Source organism: Eschrichtius robustus, chromosome 14, assembly GCF_028021215.1.
Source record: "Eschrichtius robustus isolate mEscRob2 chromosome 14, mEscRob2.pri, whole genome shotgun sequence".
In the NCBI taxonomy this organism is placed as follows: domain Eukaryota; kingdom Metazoa; phylum Chordata; class Mammalia; order Artiodactyla; family Eschrichtiidae; genus Eschrichtius; species Eschrichtius robustus.
The window spans coordinates 18846616-18867859 of record NC_090837.1 but is presented as its reverse complement, the minus strand read 5'-3'; the positions used below and the strand labels follow the sequence as shown (position 1 = coordinate 18867859).

Genomic DNA, 21244 nt, shown 5'->3' with positions numbered 1-21244 from the left:
CCAACCGGTTATGCTATGATTAAAGAAGTAGAACAAGTTATCTAGGTAACAGTCATACGTTCGTTACATACTTTGAGAGGAGTTACATAGAGATGTACTTAATGAGTCGTAACACACGTTTTCCTAGAATCAGGTTTACTGCAGCTCCCTCTCCTGAGTCACCTGAGCGTTACATCCTTTGAGAGGAGTTACATAGAGGTGTACTTAATGAGTCGTAACACGTGTTTTCCTAGAATCAGGTTTACTGCAGCTCCCTCTCCTGAGTCACCTGAGCAGCTCATTCCAGCAGCATCGCCCACCCTCTCCTCTGTCCGAGACAGCGGAGGAGTGACACAGACGCCTGAGCCCAGGAGCTCAGCAGCGTCCTCTAGCTCCCCTGTCTTCCATCTCTCAAGAACACCAGTCGTCTTTCCGTCCCAGCATCCTTCCCCTGTCCCACTGTGGCTGCAGTTCACACTGTGATCCACCAGGAGGGTCATCTAGTCATTCCACCACGTTTCTTCTCCTTTGAGAATACAATAGCGTCCATCATTTTAAGTTTTTTCTTTCCATATGTCAGAATCCATTGACTCACTTGTTAAGGCCGGGCTGTTCTAAAGCCCTTTTCTTGCACAGTGCACTTTTTTTCCTCCTCTGAATATTTGTAAGTAATTGAACAGGACCAGGACCTTGTAAAACAAGATATTCAGTGGTTTTGTCATACAATATATAGATACTACTACTAAAAGTCTATGAAGTCATAACTGATATGTTTAGATGTGATCACCAAGTCCTATAATACAAATAGCTAACATTCATGGGCCGCACGTTGTTTTAAGACTTCTACACACATTACTGACTCCTCACCACATTCTCTTTATCTCCATTTTATAAATGAGGCTGCTAAGGCCCAGAGAGGTTAGGTCACTTGCCCTTGGTCACACAGCCGGGAGGGGCAGGGCCTGGAATTAAACCTGGGCCATTTGACTCCAGAGCCCACACTTTTTATTCCATACTCTTTATACCCGCTTCATATATTCAACACATTTTTATATTCTAAGATCAATATATATTTCTTAAATTAATGGCCCATGGGAACCTTCCCAAACTCACCTTGTTCCATTTATTATCTGGATATATATTCAGAATAAATTGCTTAATTGAAGTATGAGTTATTGGTGACTTATCACCCAGTAAACATACCCATGTAAGCACCACCCCACCTGTGAAATAGAACAACAGTAGCAGCACCCCAGAAGCCCCTCTTTTCCTCCTTTCCAATCACTATCCCCATCCTCCTCTCCCATGTATACAGTTTCTCATTCTGCTTTTTTTTTTTTTAAGTTGATTATAGCATGAGGATTCTCTCATGTCAGTAAAACTTCAGTAAATTGATTTTTCATAGCTGCGACACAGACTAAAGTATCACTTATTCAACCTTCCCCCAGTGAATGGGCCCATTTTCAGCCTTCAGTCTTCCTAGAAGTCCTGTGAAGCGTAATTCCAAGGGATTTGGGGGTGTTGGTAGGGTTGTTCTTTTGTTCCATGTTCACATTAAACGTGTCTGAGTAAGGTGATATGTCTGTGTCTAGCCCTGTGATTGCTGCACAATTTTCAGACAATCTGATCCGGCCGTTCCTCATCCACATCGTGTCTGTGCCCGCTCTCGTGACTCATCTCAGCACAGTGACCCCCGAGGTGAGTGGACTCTGAATTCCCCCAATTCCATCTTTGCCTTTGTCCTTAAAATAGAAAGTAAAATGTTTTCTCTGTTAACTTCTACCTCGTCTCCTGATGGTTTTCCTAAATCAGTAGCTACCGTAGACACAATCGTGTTAGAAGCCCAAAGAAAAGGGGTCTCGTCTTTGTTCATTTTCTTCTTGGTGATGGATAACATGTTTGGCAGCTAGGGGGTGATCTGCAGGGACAGAGTTCACACTCTGGTGGGAAGCTCCTTTTATCAGCTTCCGCTTTAACAGTCTGTGATTGTTTGCAGCGCCTCACTATTTTAGAATCTCACGACATGCTTCGTAAATTCATCACATTTTTAAGAGACGAAGATCGATGCCGTGATGTATGTGAAAGTTTAGAAGGATGCCATACACTTTGTCTCATGGGTAAGTATCTATGGCAGGAATTCTGTTGTGTTCTGGGTGTTGGGAAAAGCCCAGGTGTTTTGCTTTCCACCATTCTGGAGGCCACGAGCTGTTTTTAGTAAAAGTTGGAAGTGCTTACAATAAAAGACAGGTAATGAGGTAAACAGTTTAAGTAGACATATGAAACTGAAAATCACATGGAAAAATACATCAGCCTGGCAAACTAGCTGAGTGACTGTAAATGAATGTTAAATTTCAGCCCTTAGCTTCCTGGCAGCCAAGGGAAAAATGAAAATGTGTTGAGTTACCTGGATAATTCTCATCTCAGGAGAGAAGAGAGCACAGTTGGGTGGGGCTTAGATCAGAGTAGGGTCTACAATGTCTATTTTACAGTGTTTTCATTTGGATGAGGAAAGGGTTTGGGGATAGAGAAGCACTTGAAACAGCAGAGGTATACAACTCTCATTGCCTAATTAGAGGAAATTTATTTTACATAGAAAAAGGTTCTTGGGGCTACATTTTAAGGGAGTCGATGGTAAGAGTCCTCACAGAAAACATTAAATAAATTCAGTGAACACTGAATAACAGTGATTTTCCAGGACTTTCAGCTATTCTTCAGAAGGTCATTTCTTGTGTTGACCCTTGGTTTTAGAATCTTGGTGTAAGAAAATGTTATACTAACTTAAAAATCTGTGTGCCTGACATTTTACACGTCACTTCATATAGTCCTCACATCAAGAGTGGGGCTCATCACTCCAGTCTTACAGATGAGCAAACAGACTCAAGAAGTGGGTTGAGGGTCACCTAGCTCGCCTCTGGCAGAACCAGGATTTGAGGCCAGGTCTGCCTGTTTCTAAGCCCTGCACAGCACTGCAGCCCCAGCACTGATGGGTTCTCCTCTACGTGGAATTTCTTCCTGCACGTAGACATGGATGCACGAGCCCCAGGCAGAGAGCAGGGCTGGGAGGTGAGGAAGCGTGTCTGTCCGGGCCTACCGCACTCAGCCTTCTCTCTTCGTAGGCAACCTCCTGCACTTGGGCTCCCTCAGCCACAGGGTGTTAGAGGAGGAGACTGATGGGTTTGTGAGTTTGCTCACCCAAATGCTCTGCTACTGTCAGAAGTACGTGTCCCAGAAGAAATCCAACCTGACCCACTGGCACCCTGTCCTTGGCTGGTTCTCCCAATCCGTGGACTATGGGTGAGTCCTGGAGGCAGATCACTGTCTTCCTTGTCTCCTCCTGCCTCTCTTCCACCACTTCCCGCTTCTTTCATCGAGATTTGTGGGCCAGGCCTGCAAGCCAGCTATGAAGAGGACAGTGCAGTAGGCATCAGGAAGCTTTTGTCGACTGGGTGGTAAACAGGATGGAATTAGGACGGAGAACAGATGGAGGGTGTCTGGGACGTGACTGTGACACGTGGGGCCTGGGGGGAGCAACAACGCTGCTGGCAGCACGGGAAGTCTGTGTGGAGCGAGAGAGCCAAGAGAGAGGTCGGTGCCTTCTGCATCCAGGCCTCAGCGGCAATTTGTGGATCCCACTTCTCTTTTAGCATCTTACTTGCCGTGCGTGCCGAGTGGCAGTCCCCGGCTACCCTCCCGTGTGGCCATCCAGCAGGTGGAACTGACATGCCCGCTCTCCTGCTCTCTCCTAGCCTTAACGAGTCCATGCCCTTGGTCACCAGACAGCTGCAGTTCCTGTGGGGGGTGCCTCTGATCCGCATCTTCTTCAGTGACATCCTGAGCAAGAAGCTGCTGGAGAACCAGGAGCCGGTCCACGCGCCGCCAGCGTCCCCACAGAATGTGCTTCCCGTGAAGAGTGAGTGGGTCTCCTTCCCCGAAGTGCAGCGCCTGACTGGCCCTGTGTACCTGCTCCCCTCTGTCACGTGACCTCTGACTTCTCCCCTGAAGATTTTGAGACGGCTTAAATCAAGTTCACGTTTAGCAAAACAGTGACCGGAAGTCCTTAGGGATAGTAAACAAGGGCTAGGGAAATGTAACTATGTGAACAAAGTCAGGGTTGTGTGCAGAGAACATCCACAGATGATCCATGAGGGCTGCCTTGCTTATCTCTGAACTTCCATTTGGCTCTGAATTTCCAGTGGCCAAAAATGAAAAGGGATTTTTGGACCCTTTATTACTTCTCATTAGTAGGAAGAAGGACGAAGATCTATTTCTTAGGGGAAGTAGAGCCTTTCTGAGTTCCTAATCGTAAAATAAATCTCCCCGATGGAGCTCCTGATACAGGTGATAGTGGTCACTGCCCAGGCTACCACCTCAGCGCATCCCCGCTGCAGGGTCACTGATGGGTTCCTTGGAAAGGTTTCTTATTGCGCACTCTGATAAAAGTAAGGCAATGCTGTTAGCACAGAATTCAGTGGAGTCACTTGCCTGTGGCAGATTGCCAGGTTCAGTGTGGCTTTTCTTCTGCCCCCCAGTGTGTCACAAAGCTCCATCTTGTAGCTGTCAGTGAGCATGGGCTCAGTGTAACTTCAGCAAGATATAGATGCGAAGGTGTAAAACGAGAGTACAACCCCAAACTGATTATGAGTACTTGAGGTTGATGCTCCTACTTCCCTCTGAAAGCACAGAACATGGGGAATTAGCCAGGCCCCCCACCTTTGCCCCTCTTCCCCCAATTCAGTCCTTGGAAGTTTCACCTTTGTGTGTTCTGAAGTTAAGTGGTTACAGTAAAAGAATCCACAGTAAGAATCACATATGTTTGGCTTGTTCTGACAGATCTTGTGCTGTTCTAAAGAGGTCTTTGTGTTCTGTCTAAAAACCTTTTGTTACTGCTTTTCTGATTTATCCGAAAGAGATGATTTGAATCAAAGCTGCAGCCTCACTGTCTGGCTCTGGCTGGAAATTAGGCGCTTTACTGAAGTGCTCTTCCCTTTATGGGGTGGAGTTTGGCAGATGGCTGAACTTCTGCTCACACGTTCCTCCTTCTCTCCATGCCAGCTCTCCTGAAGCGTGCATTTCAGAAGTCGGCATCAGTTCGGAATATTCTCAGGCCTGTTGGGGGTAAACGTGTTGATTCTGCGGAGGTACAGAAGGTTTGCAACATCTGTGTCCTCTACCAGACCTCGCTGACGACTCTCACCCAGATCCGGCTGCAGATACTCACAGGTCTGGAGTCCTGAGGCGGTCTCTGCCATCTCTCACGTTTGCCAGACAAGTTTTCTTAGAAGTTGATTCTCTCCTGGCTTCCTTGACTCAGAAAATAGATTCTGAAGAAGAGTATCTTTGAGCTATTCTTAGAACTTGATTCTCTTCAGTTAAATAGCTTAAGCTCATTGCACTTCTAGCACTTCTAGTTTGTTCCTGTGACCTGGCTTTTATTTTCATTATGAAGTACAACTTGCTTTTTTAAAAGTTAATATTTTTTTATGAATAGAAAACTAGAAAAGACAAGGAAGCAGAAAAAAGAAAACTTAAACCATTCTTAATCCTACAGTCCGTAGATAACCACCTGATCCTGAGTGTGTTACATAAATATATATTTAGATTGAAATACATAGTTTTATTTTTCCCTCTCCATTAATCACATTATAAGCATTTTATCATGTCAGAATTCTTTAAAAACCTCATTTTTATTGGCTGCGTAAGATCTCATTGCATGGATGTGCCCGACATTTTCCTTTTTAGCTGAGCAAGGAAAAAAGTCCCCGCTGTGAGCAGAGATTCCCCACTGTGAGCAGCACAGGAGTTGTTAGTATGATGGGTGTTACGAGGACAAAACGTCTATAAACCTTGAAGCTGTTGACTGCATAAAGGGTTAAGAACTTCTCTGTTACGTTTTACATTTCTTAAATCAAATTGCTGCTACTTCTGTCTTTCACACTTACTTACTCATCTTCAGATATTTATAGAGCACCTAAGTGTGCCAGGCACTGAGGATGCAGAGGGGAATAAGACAGCCAAGGTCTGTGTTCCCAAGAGGATTACACTGTAGTAGTGAGGAGACGAACGATAAGTAAGAGGAAAGTATATTTAATATAATGAAGGACACTGTGACAATGAAAATAATGAGAGACGTTGTTGACTTGGACTAGGGCAGGGTTTCTCAGCCTTAGCACTGTTGACATTTGGGGCCAGATAATTCTGTGTTGTGGAGGGCATCCTATCCATTGTAGGATGCTTAGCAGCCCCTGACCCCTACCCATAAATTCCAGTAGCACCTCTCTCCCACTTTTGACAACCGTACTTGTCTCCAAACATTGTCAAGTGCCCCCTGGGGTGGGGCGGTGTGCAAAATCATCCCTGGTTGAGAACCACTGGGCTGATGGAGATGGAAGCAGGAGGATTTACAATCCACTCCAGGAGTGGAGTTTACAGGTCTTACTGGTAGATTGGATTTGGGGGAGTGAGGACTATAAGTTTCAAAGATGTTGCCAGATTTCTGGCCCAAGCAACTGTGTGGGTGGTGGGGCCATTTGCTGAGCTAGGGGATGACCAGCTTGGATGGGGGGGCAGGAGGTGGAGGGGGGATTGTGGGCCATCGAGGGTTCTGTTTGGCTGTGATGAGCGTAAGGTACCTGCTGGACCTGCAGCAGAGATGCCAAGCCAGCATACTGTGTACCGTGTGGAGGCTTGAGCAAAGGGGTGGGGTGAAAGGCCTGGGCCTGAGGGCCCTTTCCCTAAGGAGAGTGCAGAAGGAGAAGGGGCCCAGATGAGCTGGCACCCCAGCACAGTGGGAGGGTCTGGGAAGCATACTGAGTGAGATGATTTTGAGGTTATAGCCTACGTCCACCTTTTTAAGATAACCACATTAAGCATCCCCCGTTGTCCGAATGAGAGAATCGAAAAAGAAGTTTTTTGGCCAATTTGAAAGTATATGATTTTAGGGAATTCCCTGGCGGTACAGTGGTTAGGACTCAGCTCTTTCACCGCCAGGGCCCGGGTTCAATCCCTGGTCGGGGAACTATGATCCCACAAGCTGCGCTGCGTGGCCAAAAAAAATAAAAAGAGGGGAAAAAAAAAAAATACATGATTTTAAAAATGAAGATAAGCTAGTCTAAAGTATATGTATAATATGTGTTCTATTAGCTTGGCTATACACAAAACTGTACACAAACTAGATTATAGAAAATAACGTACTTGTTTTAAAAATACTGCTGTTTTTCTGCTCTCACAATTTACAAAATGTCTTTGTTCATGCTCCTCACATACGTGTGTTGGTCCTGGAGCCACGTGTTGCTCCTCTGGCCCGGCTCTCCAGAGCACGGCATCTTCATTTCTATCTAAGTTGCTTGGGATGCAGCCCTCGTTGAACTGGTATATCATGCTGTAAATGAGTATATTTGTCCTGTAGAAGTATACCTGTGATCTCTGCGTTGTAACTTCTTACTCCATTTTTTTTTCATTGAGGTATAGTTGACACGTAACATTATCTTAGTTTCAGGTGTACAACATGATTTGATATTTGTACACATTGCAAAATGATCACCACAGTAAGGCTAGTTAACCTCCATCACCATACATTGTTAAATTTTTTTCTTTTTTTTCTTGTGTTAAAGACTTTTAAGATCTACCCTCTTAGCAACTTTCAGAAATGCAGTATATGTTATTAACTATAGTCACCATGCTGTACTTTACATCCCCATGATTTATCTATTTTATAACTTGAAGTTTGTCCTCTTTGATCCCCTTCACCCATTCTGCTTACCTTTCCCCTACCGCCAACCCCCTGCCCCAGCAACCATAGGTACACCAACCTGTTCTCTGTATCTATGAGCTTGGGTTTTTTTCTTTGTTTTTTAGTTTTTACATATAAGTGAGATTATATGGTATTTGTCTTTCTTTGACTTACTTCAGTTAGTATAATGACCTCAAGGTCCATCCATGTTGTCACAAATGACAAGATACCATTCTCTTTTATGGCTGAATAGTATTCCTGTGTGTGTGGGTGTGTGCGCGCATGCGCACACACGCACACCACATCTTTTTATCCATTTGTCCATTGGTGGACACTTGGGTTATTTCCTTTATCTTGGCTATTGTAAATAATGCTGCTGTGAACAAGGGGGTACATACATCTTTTCAAATTAGTGTTTTTGTTTTCCTCAGATGAATACCCAGAAATGCAATTGTGGAATCATATGGTAGTTCTATTTTCAGTTTTTTTTGAGGACTCTCCACACTGTTTTCCATAGTGGCTGCACCAGTTTACATTTCCAGCAACAGTGCACAAGGGTTCCCTTTTCTCCACATCCTCACCAACACTAGTTATTTCTTGTCTTTTTGGTAATAGCCATTCTAACAGGTGTGAGGTGATATATCGTTGTGGTTTTGATTTGCATTTCCCAGATGGTTAGTGATGTTGAGCACCTTTACATGTGCCTGTTGGTCATTTGTATGTCTTCTCTGGAAAAATGTATTCAGATCCTCTGACCGTTTTTTAATCAGATTACTTGTTTTTTTGTTGAGTTGCGTGAGTTCTTTATATATTTTGGATATTAACCCCTTATCAGGTATATGATTTGCAAATATTTTCTTCCATTCCATAGGTTGCCTTTTCATTTTGTTGATGGTTTCTTTTGCTGTGCAGAAGCTTTTTAGTTTGTTGTAGTCCCACTTGCTTATTTTTATTTTTGTTGACTTTGCTTTTGGAGTCAGATCCAAAAAAAATCATTTCCAAGACCCTTGTCAAAGAGCTTACTGCCTGTGATTTCTTTTAGGAGTTTCATGGTTTCAGATCTTATATTCAATTCTTTAATCCATTTTGAGTTTATTTTTATGTATGGTGTAAGGTAGTAGTCTAGTTTCATTCTTTTGCCTGTGGCTGTCCCATTTTCCCAGTACCATTTATTGAAGAGACTGTTCTTTCCCCATTGTAAATTCTTGCCTCCTTTGTTGTAAATTAATTGACCATATATGTGTGGGTTCATTTCTGGGCTCTCTATTCTGTTCCATTGATCTGTGCGTCTGTTTTTATGCCAGTACCATACTGTTTTGATTACTGTATCTTTGTAATATAGTTTGAAATCAGGGTGCATGATGCCTCCAGCTTTGTTCTTCTGTCTCCAGATTGCTTTCCAGTCAGGGTCTTTTTTGGTTCCATACAAATTTTGATTCTATTTCTCTGAAAAATGCCATTGGAATTTTGATAGGGATTGCATTGAATCTATAGATTGGTTTGAGTAGTATGGACATTTTAACAATATTAATTCTTCCAGTCCATGAGCATGAAATATCTTTCCATTTATTTGTGTCTTCTTTGATTTCTTTTATCAGTGTCTTTAATTTAATTTTATTTTTTATTTATTTATTTTTCATTGCATTGGGTCTCCGTTGCTGCGCGCGGGCTTTCTCTAGTTGAGGCAAGTGGGAGCTACTCTTTATTGTGGTGTGCGGGTTTCTCATTGTGGTGGCTTCTCTAGGCACACGGGCTTCAGTAATTGTGGCACGTGGGCTCAGTAGTTGTGGCTTGCGGGCCCTAGAGCGCAGGCTCAGGAGTTGTGGCACATGGGCTTAGTTGCTCCGCGGCATGTGGGATCTTTCTGGAGCAGGGCTCGAGCCTGTGTCCCCTGCGTTGGCAGGCGGATTCTTAACCACTGCGCCACCAGGGAAGTCCCTTATCAGTGTCCTATAGTTTTCAGTGTACAGGTCTTTCAGAACTCCTTGGTTAAATTTATTCTAGATATTTTATTCTTTTTGTTGCAGTTGTAAATGGGATTGCTTTTGTTATTTCTAACAGGTTTTTTTTATGAAATCTTTAGGGTTTTCTATATATAATATCACGTCATCTCAAATAGTGAATATTACTTCTTCCTTTCCAACTGGGATGCCTTTTATTTATTTATTTTTTCTTGCCTAGGTCTGGCTTGGACCTCCAGTACCACGTTGAGTAAAAGTGGTGAGAGTGGGCCTCCTTGTTTTGTTCCTGACCTTAAAGGAAAAGCTTTCAGCTTTTCACAATGATGTTAGCTGTGGGCTTTTCATATATGGCCTTTATTATGTTGAAGTACATCCCCTCTGTACCCACTTTGTTGAGAGTTTTTTATCATAAATGGGTGTTGAATTTTGTCAGGTGTTTTTTCTGCATAGATTGAGATGATCATGTGATTTTTATCTTTCATTTTGTTAATATGATGTATCACATTGATTGATTAGCAGATACTCAACCATCCTTGCATCCCTGGAATAAATCCCATTTGATCATGGTGTATTATCTTTTTAGTATCTTGTCGAATTGAGTTTGCTAATATTTTGTTGAGGATTTTTGCATCTGTGTTCATCAGGGCCTATAATTTTCTTTTTTTGTTGTTGTCTGTCTGGTTTTGATATCAGGGTAATTCTGGCTTTGTAAAATGGGTTTGGAGGCATTCCCTCCCTTCAGTTTTTCGGAAGAGTTTGAGAAGGATGGGTATTAATTCTTCTTTGAATGTTTGGTAGAATTTATCATTGAAGTCATCTGGTCCTGGACTTATATTTGTTGAGAGGTTTTTGATTCAGTTTCCTTACTAGTAATAGGTCTGTTTAGAATTTGTTTCTTCATGATTCAGTCTTAGAAGATTGTATGTTTCTAGGAATTTATCCATTTCTTCTAGGTTGTCCAGTTTGTTGGCATATAATTGTTCATAGTAGTCTCTTAGGATATTTTGTATTTTTTCAATCAGTTGTCTCTTCTTTCATTTCTGATTTTATTTGAGCCGCTTTTTATTATTATTTTTTTTTTTTGGTGAGTCTAGCTGAAGATTTGTCAACTTTATTTCAAAGAACCAGCTCTTAATTTCATTGATCTTTTTGCCTTTTCAGTCTCTATTTCATTTATTTCTCCTCTGATCTTTGTTATTTACTTCTTTCTACTAACTTTGGGCTTCATTTATTCTTTTTCTAGTTCCTTAAGGTAAAAAATTAGATTGTTTGAGATTTTTGTTGTTTCTTGAGGTAGGCATGAATCACTATGAACTTCCCTCTTAGAACCACTTTGCTGCATGCCATAAACGTTGAAATGTTTTATTTCTATTTTCACTTGTCTCAAGGTATTTTTTTAATTTCTCTGTTGATTTCTTACTTGACCTATTGGCTATTTAGTCACCCTGTTGTTGTTTTTTTTTTAACACATCTTTATTGGGGTATAATTGCTTTACATTGTTGTGTTAGTTGCTGCTGTATAACAAAGTGAATCAGCTATATGTATACGTATATCCCCATATCCCCTCGCTCCTGCGTCTCCCTCCCACCCTCTCTATCCCACCCCTCTAGGTGGTCACAAAGCACTGAGCTGATCTCCCTGTGCTACGCAGCTGCTTCCCACTACCTATCTGTTTTACATTTGGTAGTGTATATATGTCAATGCCACTCTCTCACTTTGTCTCAGCTTACCCTTCCCCCTCTCCATGTCCTCAGGTCCATTCTCTACATCTGCATCTTTATTCCTGTCCTGCCCCTGGGTTCTTCAGAACCATTTTTTTTTTTTTCTTTAGATTCCATATATATGTGTTAGCATACGGTATTTGTTTTTCTCTTTCTGACTTAGTTCACTCCGTATGACAGACTCTAGGTCCATCCCCCTCACTACAAATAACTCAATTTCGTTTCTTTTTATGGCTGAGTAATATTGCATTGTATATATGTGCCACATATATAAAGAAGAATGGATATCTTCTTTATCCATTCATCTGTCGATGGACATTTAGGTTGCTTCCATGTCCTGGCTATTGTAAATAGTGCTGCAGTGAAGGTTGTGGTACATGACACTTTTGAATTATGGTTTTCTCAGGGTACATGCCCAGTAGTGGGATTGCTGGGTCATATGGTAGTCCTATTTTTAGTTTTTTAAGGAATTTCCATACTGTTCTCCATAGTGGGTGTATCAATTTACATTCCCACCAACAGTGCAAGAGGATTCCCTTTTCTCCACGCCCTCTCCAGCATTTATCGTTTGTAGATTTTTTGATGATGGCCATTCTGACCGGTGTGAGGTGATACCTCATTGTAGTTTTGATTTGCATTTCTCTAATGATTAGTGATGTTGAGCATCCTTTCATGTGTTTGTTGGCAATCTGTATATTTCTTTGGAAAAATGTCTATTTAGGTCTTTTGCCCATTTTTGGATTGGGTTGTTTGTTTTTTTGATATTGAGCTGCGTGAGCTGCTTGTATATTTTGGAGATTAATCCTTTGTCAGTTGCTTCATTTGCAAATATTTTCTCCCATTCTGAGGGTTGTCTTTTTGTCTTGTTTATGGTTTCCTTTGCTGTTCAAAAGCTTTTAAGTTTCATTAGGTCCCATTTGTTTATTTTTGTTTTTATTTCCATTTCTTTGGAAGGTGGGTCAAAAAGGATCTTGCTGTGATTTATGTCATGGAGTGTTCTGCCTATGTTTTCCTCTAAGAGTTTTATAGTCTCTGGCCTTACATTTAGGTCTTTAATCCATTTTGAGTTTGTTTTTGTGTATGGTGTTAAGGAGTGTTCTAATTTCATTCTTTTACGTGTAGCTGTCCAGTTTTCCCAGCACCACTTTTTTATCCTTCAATTTGTTAATATGGTGTATCACATTGATTGATTTGAGCATACTGAAGAATCCTTGCATTCCTGGGATAAACCCCACTTGATCATGGTGTATGATCCTTTTAATGTGCTGCTGGATTCTGTTTGCTAGTATATTGTTGAGGATTTTTGCATCTTTGTTCATCAGTGATTGGCCTGTAGTTTTCTTTTTTTGTGACATCTTTGTCCAGTTTTGGTATCAGGGTGATAGTGGCCTCGTAGAATGAGTTTGGGAGTGTTCCTCCCTCTGCTGTATTTTGGAAGAGTTTGAGAAGGATAGGTGTTAGCTGTTCTCTAAATATTTGATAGAATTCGCTTGTGAATCCATCTGGTCCTGGGTTTTTGTTTGTTAGAATATTTTTAATCACAGTTTCAATTTCAGTGCTTGTGATTGGTCTGTTTATGTTTTCTGTTTCTTCCTGGTTCAGTCTCGGAAGGTTGTGCTTTTCTAAGGATTTGTCCATTTCTTCCAGGTTGTCCATTTTATGGGCATATAGTTGCTTGTAGTAATCTCTCATGATCCTTTGTATGTCTGCAGTGTCAGTTGTTATTTCTCCTTTTTCATTTCTAATTCTGTTGATTTGAGTCTTCTCTCTTTTTTTCTTGATGAGTCTGGCTAATGGTTATTCAATTTTGTTTATCTTCTCAAAGAACCAGCTTTTAGCTTTATTGATCTTTGCTATCATTTCTTTCATTTCTTTTTCACTTATTTCTGATCTGATCTTTATGATTTCTTTCCTTGTGCTAACTTTGGGGGGGTTTTGTTCTTCTTTCTCTATTGCTTTAGGTGTAAGGTTAGGTTGTTTATTTGAGATTTTTCTTGTTTCTTGAGTTAGGATTGTATTGCTATTAACTTCCCTCTTAGAACTGCTTTTGCTCCATCCCATAGGTTTTGAGCCGTCGTGTTTTCTTTGTCATTTGTTTCTGGTATTTTTTTATTTCCTTTTTGATTTCTTCAGTGATCTCTTGGTTACATAGTAACGTATTGTTTAGCCTCTATGTGTTTGTATTTTTTACAGTTTTTTTCCTGTAATTGATATCTAGTCTCATAGCGTTGTGGTTGGAAAAGATACTTGATACAATTTCAATTTTCTTAAATTTACCAAGGCTTGATTTGTGGCCCAAGATACGATCTATCCTGGAGAATGTTCCATGAGCACTTGAGGAGAAAGTGTATTCTGTTCTTTTTGGATGGAATGTCCTATAAATATCAATTAAGTCCACCTTGTTTAATGTATCGTTTAAAGCTTGTGTTTCCTTATTTATTTTCATTTTGGTTGATCTGTCCATTGGTGAAAGTGGGGTGTTAAAGTCCCCTACTATTATTGTGTTACTGTCAGTTTCCCCTTTTATGGCTGTTAGCATTTGTCTTATGTATTGAGGTGCTCCTATGTTGGGTGCATAAGTATTTACAATTGTTATATCTTCTTCTTAGATTGATCCCTTGATCATTACGTAGTGTCCTTCTTTGTCTCTTGTAATAGTCTTTATTTTAAAGTCTGTTTTGTCTGATATGAGAATTGCTACTCCAGCTTTCTTCTGATTTCCATTTGCATGGAATGTCTTTTTCCATCCCCTCACTTTCAGTCTGTATGTGTCCCTAGGTCTGAAGTGGGTCTCTTGTAGACAGCATATGTACGGGTCTTGTTTTTGTATCCATTCAGCTGTCTGTGTCTTTTGGTTGGAGCATTTAATCCATTTACATTTAAGGTAATTATCGATATGTATGTTCCTATTACCATTTTCTTAATTGTTTTGCGTTTGTTATTGTAGGTCTTTTCCTTCTCTGTGTTTCCTGCCTAGAGAAGTTCCTTTAGCATTTGTTGTAAAGCTGGTTTGGTGGTGCTGAATTCTCTTAGCTTTTGCTTGTCTGTAAAGGTTTCGATTTCTCTGTCGAATCCGAATGAGATCCTTGCTGGGTAGAGTAATCTTGGTTGTAGGTTTTCCCCTTTCATCACTTTAAATATGTCCTGCCACTCCCTTCTGGCTTGCAGAGTTTCTGCTGAAAGATCAGCTGTTAACCTTATGGGGATTCCCTGTATGTTATTTGTTGCTTTTCCCTTGCTGCTTTTAATATTTTTTTCTTTGTATTTAATTTTTGATAGTTTGATTAATATGTGTCTTGGCATGTTTCTCCTTGGATTTATCCTGTATGGGACTCTCTGTGCTTCCTGGACTTGGGTGGCTATTTCCTTTCCCATGTTAGGGAAGTTTTCAACTCTAATCTCTTCAAGTATTTTCTCAGTCCCTTTCTTTTTCTCTTCTTCTTCTGGGACCCCTATAATTCGAATGTTGGTGCATTTAATGTTGTCCCAGAGTCTCTGAGACTGTCCTCAATTCTTTTCATTCTTTTTTCTTTATTCTGCTCTGTGGTAGTTATTTCCACTATTTTATCTTCCAGGTCACTTATCTGTTCTTCTGCCTCAGTTATTCTGCTATTGATTCCTCCTAGAGACTTTTTAGTTTCATTTATTGTGTTGTTCATCATTGTTTGTTTGCTCTTAAGTTCTTCTGGGTCCTTGTTAAACGTTTCTTGTATTTTCTCCATTCTATTTCCAAGATTTTGGATATCTTTACCATCATTACTCTGAATTCTTTTTCAGGTAGACTGCCTATTTCCTCTTCATTTGTTTGGTCTGGTTGGTTTTTACCTTGCTCCTTCATCTGCTGCATGTTTCTCTGTCTTCTCATTTTGCTTAACTTACTGTGTTTGGAGTCTCCTTTTCACAGGCTGCAAGTTCGTAGTTCCCGTTGTTTTTGGTGTCTGCACCCAGTGGGTGAGGTTGGTTCAGTGGGTTGTGTAGGCTTCCTGGTGAAAGGGACTAGTGCCTGTGTTCTGGTGGATGAGGCTGGATCTTGTCGTTCTGGTGGGCGGGACAGCGTCCGGTGGTGTGTTTTGGGGTGTTTGTGAACTTAGTATGATTTTAGGCAGCCTCTCTGCTAATGGGTGGGGTTGTGTTCCCGTCTTGCTAGTTGTTTGGCATGGGGTGTCCAGCCCTGGAGCTTGCTGGCCATTGAGTGGAGCTGGGTCTTACCATTGCGACGGAGTTCTCTGGGAGAGCTCTCGCCGAGTGATACCATGTGGGGCCAGGAGGTCTCTGGTGGTCCAATGTCCTGAACTTGGCTCTCCCACCTCAGAGGCTCAGGCCTGACCTCCGGCCAGAGCACCAAGACCCTGTCAGCCGCATGGCCACGTACGTGGGGAGTTTCTTGCCTTTTGGGAAGTCTGAGGTCTTCTGCCAGCGTTCAGTAGGTGTTCTGTAGGAGTTGTTCCACATGTAGATGTATTTTTGATGTATTTGTGGAGAGGATGGTGATCTCCACATCTTATGCCTCCGCCATCTTGAAGGTCCTCTCAGTCACCCTGTTTTTTGTTTTTGTTTTTTTTAACTTATTTTTAAATTGTGAGGTTTCTGCATTTTATAACCACATCCCCTTACCCTTGAAAGAGTGAGGTCAAACCTTTAGGAATAATAATGAGATGGGTGTTAAATTTCTTTGCCTCCATTACAGTCCCTTCAGTTCACCCTCTAAACATCCATAAGTAGCATTGATTGAGTCTGCCCCCAGGCTAATATATCTTCCCCAAACAGTTCTTTGTTCAAAATTAAGCCATTCAAAGTGCTCTGTAAAGTGAGAGGCATTCTAAGGACTCAAATATAAGGTGACTCCTCCTTTTCTGAGGAATCGTTTGAGGAACCCATCTTACTGTACATTCAGTGACACGTGGAACTTTAGAGCCACACTTTCTAGGTCAATAGCCATATTAAAAGCCTTCATAGATAACAGTGATGCAGCTTGTGTGCCTGAGGCCTCGCCATCAGAAGCCCTCTGCTTCTCCCCGGGTCAAATTTTTGTGTAACGCTCCAGAGTATCTCATATTGCCATTCGCTGCTTTCCCATTTTTAACAGAGATAGAATAATAGCAGTAGATGAGAGGAGAGCTTTGCTAAATGTGGATAAGCCTGCAAGATAGTTTAAAGCAGGAGTTGGCAAACTATGGCCCATGGGCCAAGTCCAGCTCACCACTTGCTTTTGTAATTAAAGTTTCGTTGGGAACACAGCTGCATCCACTTATTTACCTGTTGTCTATGGCTGCTTTCATGCTGTGATAGTAGCACATTGAGTAGCTGTGACGGAGACTGGTCCAGACTAAAATCCTAAAAATACTGACTCTCTGGCCCTTTCCAGAAGACTATTGCTGATCCCTGATTTAAAGCATAAACACTGAGTCAGCAGATCTGGGTTCTGTTCTTGGCTCTGACAGTTACTGGTTGTGTGATTTGGGGCCAGTTACTCAACCTCTCTGTGCATCAGTGTCCTCCCTTAAAATGGTGATAACATCGGGTTTCCCAAGGTGAAGAGGAAATAGTGCCTGTAAAGTATTTAGAATGGTATCTGACACACAGTAAGCACCCACTAAATATTAGCTGTGATTATCATTGTTGTTCTCATGGTGATGTTTTTCTTCGTAATTGCACCTTCTTTCTCTCAACATGCGTTAAATGGTCACTGTTAGGTTTAAGTGTTTTGTTTTCCCGAAGGAGAGGAGACATAAGGGACCAGGTGGTGCCCCACCTGAAGCTTGGGTTTCTCTATCCTTTTCCAGGTCTCACTTACCTTGATGACCTGCTGCCCAAACTTTGGGCGTTTATCTGTGAACTGGGGCCCCACGGAGGGTTAAAGCTCTTCTTGGAATGCCTCAACAATGACACTGAAGAGTCTAAGCAGCTCTTGGCCATGCTGATGCTGTTCTGTGACTGTTCCCGGCACCTCGTCACGTAGGTTGACTGCTGTGGGGCTGAATTCCTTTCCTAGAATGTGGAGAGACCAAAGTACAGTGTCAGCAAGGAAGCAATTGTTAATGTGATTACTGCAAGCATTTGGACCTGTCATTAGAAGAATTTGACAAGACATTTACAAAGTGGGTGGCACTTAGTAGGGATTCAGCAGTTGTTAGTTCCCATCCTTTCAGGAGAGCTGGGTCGTTACCACTTGATGGGGGCTTTGGGGTCTTCTAGAGCTGGGTTCAAATCACACCTCAGCTATTTACTCACTGTGCTAGGTAGTTAACTGGAAAATTCCAGAGCCAGTGTGCAGAACCTGGCTCAGCCACTCACTGAGACACCCTGGGCCAGAGGGGAAGGGGCTCCACCTCTCTGGGCCTCAGTTTCCTCATCTATAGATAGGAATTCATAGCACCTACCTCTTAGCCATGTGGGAAGGTACAGAAGAGATCAGTGTTAGGCATAGTCCCAGGCACCGGAAGCAGTCAGTATGTGTTGGCTGTTACTCTTACAACTGTTATCAAGCTGACCCTGGGCAAGTTGTTTAACCTCTCTGAGCCTCAGTTTCCTCAACACTAGAATGGAGACAATATTACCAATCTGATAGGGAGTAAATGAGAAAAGGAGTGTCAAGTACCTAGTACAGTACCTGACACAGTGAGAAATTAACAGATGTTAGTTCCATTCAGTTCCTTTTCTTTAAGCTTATGTGTCTACTTGAGTGTTTGGTATTCTTTTAATTCCACTTTTTCCCAAAAGGTTGGTGAAGAATTGTAAGATAGAATGGACCTCAGGAAGTTACATTCGGTCTGGGAGAGATCGGCAGGAGGGGATTAGGGATATGTAGGTGGCGGATTGGGTATGAGTCATGGAGGGAGGGCTCAGTGAGTAGTTAGAGGGGGGAGCAGGGGTCTGTAGCTGCTGGTGACACACCCTTAATTGCCAGGTCAAGGGTGACCCAAGAGTGAGTCAGGCTCTAAAGTGAATAGAGCAGTTATAGGAGATTTTCAGATAGAGCTGCATCTTATGGTTCATTTATTCATATATTCTTTCAGACATTTATTCATTCACCCTCAAATACTTATCAAGCACCTACTCAGTGCCCCTAGTGTCTGTTGCAGATGCAGAATAAGATTCCACAACTTCCCTCAGTAGACACAGACTCTCAGTCAAGATTCCTTGATAATTCAGACTTGAATTCATAAGCAGTGTCACAGTCAGATCCTTATGAATAAGAAAAGGGTAGAGCAGAACGTGTTGTTTCTTTCCTTTCTCAATTGTATTTTTTAACTTTTTACTACAGACAATTTCAAATAAATAGAAAGTGGAAAGAATAGTATAATGAACCTTCACGTACCTGTCAACCAATTTCATTAGTTAGTTATCAACTCATGGCCACTCTTGCTTCATCTATACCTCCACCCACCCTTCCATCATATCATTTTACCTGTAAATTTTATCTAAAAGACAGAGCTTATTTCTTAACATTATTTTGTCAGGTATGAGGAATAGATCTTTTTTTTTCCCCTTCTTCTTAGTGGGAAATTGTGAATAATTTTCTGTCTGACTTAGGATCCTTGATGACATTGAAGTCTATGAAGAACAGATTTCATTCAAACTGGAAGAACTGATCACCATCTCCTCTTTTCTGAATTCCTTTGTGTTTAAGATGATCTGGGATGGAATCGTAGGTAAGGTAAAGATGTCAGCCGTTGTTTAATTGCTGCTACACATGGGGAGTCTAGAGCCTATAACATCAACTGATTCTTAGCCTTGTCCATCAAAGCTAATTGAAAATGCACATTTATTCACATAGTTAGAAGTTTTATTTCTCCACTGTTTATGACCTCTTAAGATAGTAGTGTGGTTATGGAAGTCTTACTCTCCCAGGCATCCGTCAGGATTTACATGTGTGTGTGAAGGATTATTCATGATTAATTTTGCCCTGAAACTCCTTTTGATTCTTTGAGTTGATTTTCATGAAGATAAAACACGTGCCTGGTCCCACTTCAAGTTAGAGTCTACCTCCTGAAGTGTTTCCAGTCGTTCAGCACCAAACTCCTTAGATTAAAAGGTCCTTTGGATGACATACAAGTGGGAGGCAGCCCGAGTGATTGTGTCTGAGACATTCCCGGGTCCCACAGGCCCTTAGAATGTACCCAGGGAGCCTTTTAATTCTGTTGATGCCATGTAACGTTCAGCATGAGGGAGACGAAGAACTGCTGGGCCTCGGGGCTGACGAGAGGAGACACAGGCTATCCTCCTGTCCCCTCCAGTTCTGAGCAGCTCCGAGACTGTGGCTCTCCTGATTGTTTGCCCCACAGAGAATGCCAAGGGCGAGACCTTGGAGCTGTTCCAGTCCGTCCACGGGTGGCTGATGGTGCTCTACGAGCGGGACTGCCGGCGGCGCTTCGCCCCCGAGGACCACTGGCTGCGAAAGTGAGCACGGGGTGGGAAGGGGGTTTACGGAGGCTGGCGTCCCTCTATCATGCCGCCGGCACCGGTGTGGCCTGATGCTCAGCACTCATGTTTTAGGGCAGAGAGGACTTGGTCCGTCTTCTTCATCTGTCCTTTCATCTGCATATGTCCCTATAAAGCACCTGTCAGGACAGGTCACCTCACAGTTGCTTCTGTTAGGACACAATACGCTGAAGATGATTAGAGCTCATTATTGGCAGCAGAGCCAGCTCACATTTAGCAGATGTTTCATACGCAAACTGGAAAGAAAAGTCCTTCCAGCTGAACTAAGCAACAGGTTATGATCATTAAATGGCAGTTTTTATCAGCAGAATTAGCAGGATAAAAACCACAGCTAGGTTTGTTGGGGGGTAGGGTAGGGAAATCCTCTTGCAACAACTAAACATAAGATCATGTCTGCCTTTTTTTAATCAATGACAGATCAACTCTTATGTAACTATTGAAGTTGTGGCACTAGAATAGCGATTAGCAGACTTTTTCTGTAAAGGGCCAGACAGTAGATATTTTAGGCTTTGCACACCAGACAGTGTCTGTCGCACCTACTCAACTCTGCCATTGTAGTGCGAAAGCAGCTAGAGACGTACCTAAGAATGGGTATGACTGTTCCATTAAAACTTTATTTACAAAAATGGGCAGCAGGCTGGATTTGACCCATAGGCTGTAGCTGGCCAACCCTGCCCGAGAGGATGGTTTTCTTGTTCTTTATCCCAAATCCATGTCTTTGTTTTTAAGGGATCTCAAACCTAGCGTGCTTTTCCAAGAACTTGACAAGGACAGAAAACGGGCTCAGCTGATCCTGCAGTACATCCCGCACGTCATTCCTCACAAAAACGTGAGTTGCGCTCAGAGCTGGGGTCCTCCCACCAAGTTCCTGACTGTCCATTTTTGTTATAACGATTATTAGAAATGAATAAAAACGATCATTCAATAAACGCAGATGCTGGCTGGCTCTTACTCTATTCCAGCTGTTATGCCAAGTGCTGGGGGTACAGGGATTGAAGACGGTGTGAACTGTCCATTTGGGTAGTGTGGGATGGATGCCACGGGGATGGATGCTGTGGGCACCCAGGGCAGGGGCTCAGGAGAAGACTCCACAGGTAGAAGTGGACAGTGCTTACAGGCCCAAGGTGAGAGAGAATGTGGTGCCAGTGGAGAGCCAGGTGGAGTCAAGAAATGAAGCTGAGGAGGCTTGTAGGAGCTGGAGCAGGAAGGGCCTTGTAAACCAAGGGTAGGAGCGTGGATTTCGTCCAAAGCCATCGGAGAGCTTTTAGCTGTGGAGACACCTGGTCAGAGCTCTGCTTTAGAAAATTCTTTCTGGCCGTAGCGTGGAGGACTGGCGAGAGGCAGGTGTCATGGCAAACTGGCCTGAACTCGGGTGGCCCCACGGGAGTAGAAGGACAATGACATCAAGAGA

General features: G+C 42.4%; 1 protein-coding gene across 7 annotated transcripts in view; it reads left to right on the top strand.

Moving 5' to 3' along the window:
* Positions 1–21244, top strand: part of UBE3B (ubiquitin protein ligase E3B) — a 55804-nt gene that overhangs the window by 13540 nt on the left and 21020 nt on the right. For all 7 annotated transcript variants that reach the window (XR_011076177.1, XM_068562260.1, XM_068562257.1 and 4 more), the window contains 9 exons: positions 1572–1677; positions 1976–2096; positions 3096–3273; positions 3726–3889; positions 5032–5199; positions 17175–17346; positions 18925–19043; positions 19677–19791; positions 20563–20662. Coding sequence is in view for 6 of the 7 variants with exons in the window: in XM_068562260.1 (XP_068418361.1) it covers positions 1572–1677; positions 1976–2096; positions 3096–3273; positions 3726–3889; positions 5032–5199; positions 17175–17346; positions 18925–19043; positions 19677–19791; positions 20563–20662 (1243 nt within the window). In the remaining variant the exon portion in view is untranslated. The remainder of the gene's footprint in view (positions 1–1571; positions 1678–1975; positions 2097–3095; positions 3274–3725; positions 3890–5031; positions 5200–17174; positions 17347–18924; positions 19044–19676; positions 19792–20562; positions 20663–21244) is intronic.